The following is a 9,521-nucleotide window of genomic DNA, read 5'->3' on the forward strand; positions in this document are numbered from 1 at the left end:
TGAAACACCAAAGGTCTTACCTCCAGTTTGTGGATACTCCTACTATCTCTCGCAACTTATCCCGAACTGAAACGAAAATAAAGAGGTCACTCTATAAAAAGGAGGTCACTCTATGAAACAGACCTATGAGAACTGGATTAGGGCAATGAACTTAAGAATTATAAAAAGCAATTCATGCACTGATTCAAAGACTCCTGAATTCCCATGTAACGCAGCTGCTCCCTGAAAAACCTGAAATAATGACAATGTCTTCTTAGTGCAGGTATGACTACCTTTGTGCCAATCGCTTGAGCTTATTTAGAAACAAAAAATAATTTTAAAGTATTCATCTCATGAGGCTTTCTCAACATCAGGGGTTTAGTTCATTCATTCATTCATTCATTCACTCACAGTGTTTACTGGACTGGCTTCAAACCACAATCTTCAGATCTCAGCCATTAGCACCCAGCTTCAGTCCCTTCATTCATTTTTATTGCCAGTCCTGGGGCTTGAACTCAGGGCCTGAGCAATGTTCTTGGGCATTCAAGGTTAGTGTTCTACCACTTGAGCCACAGCACCACTTCTGGCTTTTCTGTGCATGTGGTACTGAGGAATAAAACCCAGGTCTTCATGCATGCTAGGCAAGCACTCTACCACTAGGCCAAATTCCTGGCCCCTTTAGTCCTTTTATAATAGAGATATTACTACAGGATCTCCACCCATCTTCTTATAAGCATAGTACATAAAAAAACCTTAGTTCAAGGACTAATACTTGTATCTAAGTCTAATTACAATTGATTTCTCATATATTTATACTATCCAAATTGCTAGAACTACTTAAGCCAGAAGAGGAATAAAGGAGAAAAAAAGCAAAGTAAGGCCAAGAATGCAAGTGAATTTTAGTTCATGCTCGCCATGCAAGACAAAATTAATTTAAGACAGACAAGAAATGCTCAACAGAAAAGTTGATGCTAATTACCACGCACCATGATTCACATGTAGAGATGAACCTGCTATATGGATAAAGGGAAAATCAATTAGATATCATCAAAACTTCAAAACGAGAAAACAAACCTATAGTCTTCCAAATGTTTTTCTGTCATTTCAAAACATATCTCAGGCATGGGAAATTAACAACAGCTACCCTTAGTCCATCGATAACCATATGAGACAAACCAAATAGATTAACAAACTTTAGGCGACAAAGTTGATTTTCTACCAGACAATTATGTATACACCAAAAATTCAGTGTATTTGGTATAACTGGAGTTCCATCATAAAGAGCTGCAATAAAAGGAAAGTTAATGTCATTTCTGGTAAATTAGTCTTGCTAGTTTTTGTGTTTTAATAGTCTAATTTTACTTTCTGACTTCCTTGAATACAAGAAAGGATAGTTAAACAAAAAACCTCAGAGAATATACAAATAACAAAATGACAGTTATTCCTTTGCTTGTTTTGCTAATTCCGGTGTTTGAACTCACAGTCTGTATGCTGTCCTTTAGCTATTTCCACTCAAGGCTGGTGCTCTATCACTCAAACCACACCCCCACTTCTGGCTTTTGGGTGATTAATTGGAGAAAAGTGTCTCATGGACTCCCTGCCCAAACTGGCTTCAATCTATCATCCTCAGATCTCAGCCTCCTGAGTAGCTCAAATTACAGTATGAACTACAGATGTCCAGCTCTATTACAAGTTTAGGCAATATAAACAGAGGCAAATGTTATCAAGAAGGAAAGCAAAAGTTTTAATCTTATTTACATATATGTACTTATTTACGTGAACCCTTGGATGTAATGCTAAATGGATGAAGGAAATCCATTCATGTTAGTAAATGAAACAAACTTTAATTCAGCCTAAAAAATGCATTAGGAATATTTTGTTAGTACATCTTTTTGTTTGGTTGGTTTTGGTCATGGGGCTTGAATCCCAGGCATGGGCACAATCTCTAATCTCCTTTTCTCAAGGCTAGCACCCTACCACTTTGCACCACGGTACCACTTCTGGTTTATGAGTGGTTAATTGGAAATAAGAGTTTCATGAGACTTTTCTGCCCAAGCTAGCTTTTTTTTGGCTAGTCGTGGGGCTTGAACTCGGGGCTTGAGCACTGTCCTTGGTCTTTCTCAAGGCTAGAGCTCTACCATGAGCCACAGCACCAACTCTAGCTTTTTTCTATGTATGTGGCACTGAGGAATCGAACCCAGGTCTGGTACATGAGCTACCAGTGCTTGGCAAAGTACATACAACATCTCTTTTCCATGCCACTCCCATGTCTTCAGCAAGTGGGAACACCCTCACTGAAAGACTCAGGGCCCAAGGCTCCCAGAAAAGACAAACATTATGAAGGTAATTTTTTATCCAAAGTTATTAATCAACTATTCTAAGAAATTCTATCAATGTTTATGAAATGTCTACATTTCACTAGTTCAAAACTATCATTCTAGATAGACACTTCCCAAATAAAAAGGAAAACCAGATTTTTCTACATTGGCACAAAGTCAACATCCATGCTTGCCTTCATTCATGTAGATTCTCTGCTTGCTGGCACCCCAAGAGTCACTGTTCAGTCCTCTGCCAGGCATAAGCAGCCGCTTGCTCAAGGCACAAAGTCTGTAAAACAACATAAAACACACTTGAATGAGGGTCCATAGCCAAGCACCACTAGCTCACCACGCCTGTAATCCTAGCTACTCATGAGGCTGAGATCTAAGGATTGCAGTGTAAACCTAACTTACCCAACAAAGTCTGTGGGACTCATCTCCAAATAACCACCAAAAAGCCACAAGCAGAGCTGGAGGTCAAGTAGTAGAGTGCTAGTCTGAAGCAAAATGTTCAGGGACAGTGCTCAAGCCCTGAGTTCAAGTCCCAAAACTAAGGAACAAATAAGAAGGTCCAGGTGTATTTTCCTGGCAACCCCAAAGCCTTGCCTCATTTTCAGAGTATCTGGCCATGCCACCTCCTTCACAGACACTAAGAGACTGTTTTATAAGTGTGTTACAGCTGAAAATAAGGGGCTCCATGAATCATCTCTCCCCACCAAGTATTGCTTGGGAGTAAAAGCTAGTTATATAATTATCTCCAATATCTTACTTCAGCTTTGTCACAGTTTCAATTTCTATATTTTCACACATTTTAGTCTTTTTTCGTTTTATTCCTTTTTCCATCAGTCGTGGGGCTTGAATTCTGGGCCTGGGCATTGCCTCTGAGCTCTTCAGCTCAAGGCTACTGCCCTACCCCTGGAGCCACAGCTCCACTTCAGATTTTCTAGTGGTTAATTGGAGATGAGTCTCATGGACTTTAGTGCCTGGGCTGTCTTAGAACCAAGATTCTCAGATCTCAGCCTGGTAAGTAGCTAGGATTACAAGCATGAGCCACTGCGCCCAGCCACATTTTAGTCTTCTTGATCAACATTCTAATCTTCATTTTCTGAGTACATAATTTGAATTTTCTACACTTTTTTCACCATTTCATGTTATGCATCTTCTGTAGGTTCGAATCTTCCTGAAGGAAATGGGTTATATATTTCCTAAACATTCTGTATGTTAACACCTCCAGAAGAACACACTGGGGAAAAGTCAATCCTTTCCATGGCTACCATTAGCTGAAACAGGAAATCAAGCCAAAACTAACATAAGTTAGCAATCATAATAGAAACAGTGAGAGGAACCAGTGTAAGAAATGGACTCTTGGCTGTGAATGGCTAAATATTTTGAATTCAAGGTTGGAGGTGAAGTGTCCCTCAGGTAGTAAAGCATCAGTCAATGAAAAAGTAAGTATCAGATACCTTTGAGGGGGAAGGGCACAACAAATACTTTGAATTCTTACCACAAACTAACAAGAGCAATGTAATCAACTGCCCATAGTGGGATAAGTACAAATATGTCCAGCATTTTTGTCCTGTTATTATAATGAACAGCATGATCTGAACAGTATGAACACCATCTCTGCCTGGGAGAGGCCGTGTGGTAAAGTGACTAAGAGCCCACCCATGTTGCTTAAATGAATGACGTTCTCTAACCAACTTGAGCCTGTTTCTTCATCTATAAAACAGGAAATAATAGGTCCTATCCCATAGCACAATCATAGGAAAAAAGAAGGTAATGCATATTAAACTCTTAGGGTTGTCCAGTATATTTCCAAATCATCAAAAAGATTTAGTTACTATTATTCTAAAAATACTTTTTTTTTGCCAGTTCTGGGGGTTGAACTCAGGGCCTAGACACTGTCCTTGTACACTTTTTGCTCAAGGCTAGCACTCTCTCACTTGAGCTACAGCATCACTTCTGGCTTTTTCTGTGTATGTGGTACCAAGGAATTGAACCCAGAGCCTCGTGCATGCTGGGCGAGCACTCTTACCACTAGGCCGAACTCCTGGCCTCAGCTTTTTTAAACCAGTCCTGGTGCTTGAATTCAGGACCTGGGCTCTGTCCCTGAGCTTACTTTGCTTAAGGCTAGAAGTCTACCTGGAGCCATGGAGCAACTTCTGGCCTTTTCTGTTTATATGGTACTGAGGAATCAAACCTAGGGCTTCATGCATGCAAGGCACTCTACCATAGAGCCACATTTCCAGGCCTAGAAATTCATTTCTTTAAAAGTGGTTCTTTCTTAAAGCTTCCTCTAAAGACCAAAAGAACAGGGCTGAGGATGTAGCTCAGTGCTGTTTACCTAGCATGCACAAGGTCTAGATTTGATCACTAAAACGGTATTAAAAAAAACTAGAAATTTAGAAAGTAGGCCAGGTACTATTATGAACCACATCCAAATGCAAAACAGTGAAGCAGGGAGTTGATGAACACTGAGAAACACTGGGGCCAATTTATGTAGAAAACTATGGCACTGAAGCCCCATTTTTTTGCACAATTCCAGGTACTTTGACTCCCTAGGCAAGCCGCCATGGAGAGAGAGAAATTGGGAAATATACTCCTGTGGGACAACAAATATCTAATTTGAAAACATTTTTTAAAATCAAATATACTCTGATTATAATAAATTTCTAAATACTATAAACTTAACATTCAAGTAGTAATAGCTTTTTGTAACAATTTGGTATCCCATCTACAGATAATCTGGTAAAAACTACCGATGCTGAAGCCAGGAGTCACAGGAATACATCTCTGCTACACACACAAATGGTACATACTATCTCAAGAGTTTCATGGACCATGCCCTTTCAACAGTCCCAAGGGCCCTTATATTTCACTTTTGCTTTTCCTGGTGCCAGTATTTGGGCTTGAACTTAGGGCCTGCACAATGTCCTTCAGCTTTTTCACTCAAGTCTATCATTCTACCACTTGAACCACAGCTCCAAGTCTAGCTCTTCGGTAGTTAATTGAAGAATCTCGAAGATTCTCCTGCCTAGACTGGCTTGGAACTGCCATCCTTAGATCTCAGCCTCCTGAGCAGCTAGGATTATAAGCATGAGCCACTAGCACCTGCTTAATTATTTTTTCCCATCTTGGGGCTTGAACTCAGGGCCTGGGCCACCGAGCTTTTTTTTTTCTCTAGGACAGTGCTCTGCCTCCTAAGTAACTAGGATCATAGGCATGATCACCATTGCTCAGCTTTTATTTTATTTATTTTTTGCCAGTCTTGGGGCTTGAACTCAGGACCTGGTCACTGTCCTTGAGATTTTTTAAGCCTAGCACTTTACCACTTAAGCCATAGCACTACTTACAGCTTTTTCTCTGTATGTGGTCCCAAGGAATTGAACACAGAGCTTCATACATGCTAGGCAAGCATTCTACAGCTAGGCCATACTCCTGACCCAAATTCTTTTTAAAGCTCATTTGAAGAAATTGAGGTTTTTAAGACCAGAGGCATTGCTCAATGTAGCAAGCACAAGACCCTGAGTTCTATTCCCAATACCAAAGAAAAACACCTAGCCTTTAATTTCAGGTGATTTTTTCCCCATTGCCAATGAACAGGCACGGTGCAGAGGTGGAGGAAGTGTTAGAATGGTTTAATCAACACTCTGAGAAAACCAAAAGAACCTTACCACAAAACTCCAAATCTGCCATTAGCTCTTGAACACTTCCTACTAAAGGAGACCAAAATAGCCTGGAGTGTGGCCTAGTGGTAGAGTGCTCCCCTAGCATGCACAAAATCCTGGGTTCGATTCCTCAGTACCACATACATAGAAAAAAAGCTAGAAGTGGTTCTGTGGCTCAAGTGATAGAGTGCTCACCTTAAGAAAGCCCAAGGACAGTGCTAAGGCCCTGAGTTCAAGCCCCAGGACCAGCCAAAAAAAAAAGACCAAGAAGCCCAATCTCTCTCTCGATGGCTTGCCTAGAGAGTCAGAGTACATGGAATTTTGAACAGATATGGCTTGGTTCCACCTTGGGTCACAGGTTTAGAATGCACGGCAAGGTAGCCTTTATGTGTATAATAGGTAAAGTCCTTCACAAACCCTCCACCCTTTGGAAATCCCTCAGTTTACAGGCTAAACTAAGTCAGGTGACACTTGTGAGTCTTAAACAAAAGCAGCTTTATAGGTTGCACATGAGTCGAACAATCTTCTCATCTCAGCCTGTCTCATTAGACACAGACAGGGCACCTGTGCAAGGTTCCCCAAGCCTCACAAGAAAGGAGCAAAAGATTATGGGAGTTCAATGCAAAGAAGAGTGGAGGGACACAAGGTCTCTTGGCAAACCATAGTTTTTCACATATCTAATGCAACCTAGTTGCCTGTGCTCTTATTGTACTGACTTTCAACCTGTCTTCAAGTGCAGTAATAAAACTAGGTGTTGTGGCTCATGTGTTTAATCCTAGCTGCTTAGAAGGCAGATATTAGGAAGATTGAAGTTCAAGAGCAGCCCAGACAAAACGGAATCTCCCATCTTGGCAAAGAATCTGGGTGTGGTGATGTACTTGTGATTTCAGCCATTCAGGATGCCCTACTTAGGAGGATCAAAGTCTGAGTCTAGTCTTAGGAAAAAGCAAGATCCTACCTGAAAGATAACTTGAGGAAAAAGGAAAGGGTAAAGATCAAGTGACAGAGCACCTGCTTACCAAGCTCATGGTCCTGAGTTCAAATCCATTATTACAAAAGAAAAAACATGCAACACTCAAGGGGCTATGAGGAATACAATTAAGCCATGTAACTGATTGCAAGGATCCCAGGAGCAGGGAGAGATACAGGATCACCAAAAGATTGCTGACATGACAGTCAGAAACCTTCTGGTGGGCAGCACCAGAAAAGCAAGCACACAGGCAGAATCGAACACTCTAGAACCCAAAGAAGCAGTAAGAATTTGGAAAAATGGGTTGGGGACAGGCAGACAGCATCCAGGAGTCTAAAAGCCTCAGTCCAACCCAGTGAGCCAGTGGCTCATACTTGTCGTACTAGCTGATCTCAGGATCATGGTTCAAGGACAGCTCAGGCAAAAAAAGTCCATGAGACAGTCATCTCCAATTAACCACCAGAAAGCCAGATGTAGAACTGTAGCTCAAGTGGTAGAACACCAGCCATGGAGGGGTGTGTGTTGGGGGGACAAGTAATAGAGCCCAAGCCCTGGGTTGAAGCTCCAGAAAATAAAGTAAATCGTCTATTTTTAATGGTACCAGCTGGTACCAAAAGCGATCCTCCTTGCCCAAGTAGGTCCAACTAAAGCACTTCCCCTTCAAGGACCTTGCTCTCTTTAAGGTGAAGTTCCAGCTGGGTTAGAGTTCAAAGCCAGCCTTGGTTACATAGTGAAACTGTCTCAAAAAGAAGGAGGAGGAGGAGGAGGAGGAGGAGGAGGAGGACCAGGACGAGGACCATGACGAGGAAGAAGAGGAAGAAGAAAAAGGAGAAGGAGAAGAGGAAGAAGAGGAAGAAGAGGAAGAAGAGGGAGAAGAGGGAGAAGAGGGAGAAGAGGAGGAGGAGGAGGAGGAGGAGGAGGAAGAAGAAGAAGAAGAAGAAGAAGAAGAAGAAGAAGAAGAAGAAGAAGAAGAAGAAGAAGAAGAAGAAGAAGAAGAAGAAGAAGAGGAGGGCCTGGAGTTTGGCCTAGTGGTAAAGTGCTTGCCTAGCATGTACAAAGACCAGGGTTTGATTCCTCAGTACCACATACATAGAAAAAAGCTCAAGTAGTGTTGTGGCTCAAGTGATAGAAGTCTAGCCTTGAGAAAGTCCAAGAACATTGCTCCAGCCCTGAGTTCAAGCCCAGGACTGGGAAGGAAGGAGGAGGAGGAGAAGGAGGAGGAGGAGAAGGAGGAGGAGGAGAAGGAAAAAGAAAGAGGGCTGGCAGTCTTGCCTAGTGATAGAGTGCTTGCGTAGCATGCATGAAGACCCAGGTATGAGTCCTTGGTTCCACATATACATAGAAAAGCTGGAAGTGGTGTGGCTCAAGTGGTAGCACTCTAGCTTTGAGAAAGCCCAAGAAGAGTGCCCAGGCCCTGAGTTCAAGGCCCAGTACTGGCAGAAAGGGAGGAGAGAGAGAGAAGCGAGAGAATGGATAGAAAGGAGAGAAAGAGAGAGGAGAGGAAAAGAGAGGGAGAGAGAGAGGAGGAAGAAATTGTAATAAGTACCAAGGCTCTCGTTACTCAATCCTAAAGGCACTGAGGCCAAAGTTATCTTGCAATCGTTGCCCATGTGCTAACACTTAAGTCAGATTCCAAGTATGTCATACACTTAACCCTAAAAATGTTCTTCAAGAAGAGTAAAGGGCTGGCAAGGTCAGGAAGAACTCCAAATACTGTATTTCCGACAAGTGGCTACTCCAAAATAGCTTGCAGCCACACCCTAGATGAGCAAAGAGAAAAGAATCTCAGAGGGAAAACCCAACTTCCTCCCTTACAAGTACTATTTTGCCTTATTTTGCCTTTAACATCAGACTCCCCAGTAGACATTGCTTCATGTGAGCCAGCGTGCCCCTAATCTAGGTGGATGGGTCCAAGTCCAGGAGGGCTCATGGTGAACTGGCACACTTTATCTCCAAGCCCTAAGGCTCAACACGTTGGCTACTCTGCCCAGATCTGCTTCTTCCGCACAGCCGCCTCCCAGCTGGTACGGAGGGTGTGGGCACTCTGGGACAGCGTGTGGTCAGGCCCTCCCACGCCCTGCCACCTACCTCAGTGTTGCTCGCCTCATCTTGCTCCTGGCTGCAGAACAGCCGTGTGCTGCTCAGCGAAGGGAAACAGACCAGAGAAAAGCGCCACTACCTGCACGACCGCCGGAGCGAGCGCAGGCCCGCGAGCCAGACACTGAATCAGTTTCTCAAGACCGCGCCCTTGCAGAAGGCTGCCCCGGGGGCGGGGCCTCGCGCTGAGCAGGCGGAGCCTCACTCTTAGGAGGGCAGGACTACGTTGCTTAGGGGGCGGAACTACGTTGCTCAGGAGGCGGGACTACCACCCAGCGCCAGGCAGATCCTGCTTGTTCATTGGTGGAAAGCTGGAGCCTGGGTCTGTGAAACTTTCCATTCAATCAGCTACGTGAGGCACGTTGCTAACCAAAGGACCAGCCTCTTCGCTCCATTGTTGAGTAATTGAATCACGCAACACCCCCGCCGCGAGATGTAGAGGGGAGGCGGGGCTCCGCCCCGTTGAACTCCCCTTATCCTTCACTCCCA

The 9,521-nt window shown here is 43.4% G+C and overlaps 1 protein-coding gene across 3 annotated transcripts in view; it reads right to left on the bottom strand.

The window, feature by feature from the left end:
• Acot9 (acyl-CoA thioesterase 9) overlaps positions 1-9,182 on the bottom strand; it is a 32,722-nt gene extending 23,540 nt beyond the window's left edge. Inside the window, exons 1-4 of one of the 3 annotated variants that reach the window (XM_090326860.1) lie at positions 9,024-9,182; positions 2,492-2,586; positions 966-989; positions 21-66 (exon numbers count right to left, since the gene is read on the bottom strand). In XM_090326860.1, coding sequence (XP_090182986.1) covers positions 21-66; positions 966-989; positions 2,492-2,586; positions 9,024-9,043 — 185 coding nt within the window. In that variant the 5' untranslated portion in view covers positions 9,044-9,182. Of the gene's footprint in view, positions 1-20; positions 67-965; positions 993-2,491; positions 2,587-9,023 lie in introns of all 3 variants that reach the window. The other 2 variants (XM_090326859.1, XM_090326861.1) reach the window with 2 other exon arrangements.
• Between the last annotated feature and the right edge of the window lie 339 nt (positions 9,183-9,521).

Source organism: Megascapheus bottae, chromosome X (assembly GCF_031878675.1).
Source record: "Megascapheus bottae isolate mThoBot1 chromosome X, mThoBot2.hap1, whole genome shotgun sequence".
NCBI lineage: Eukaryota > Metazoa > Chordata > Mammalia > Rodentia > Geomyidae > Megascapheus > Megascapheus bottae.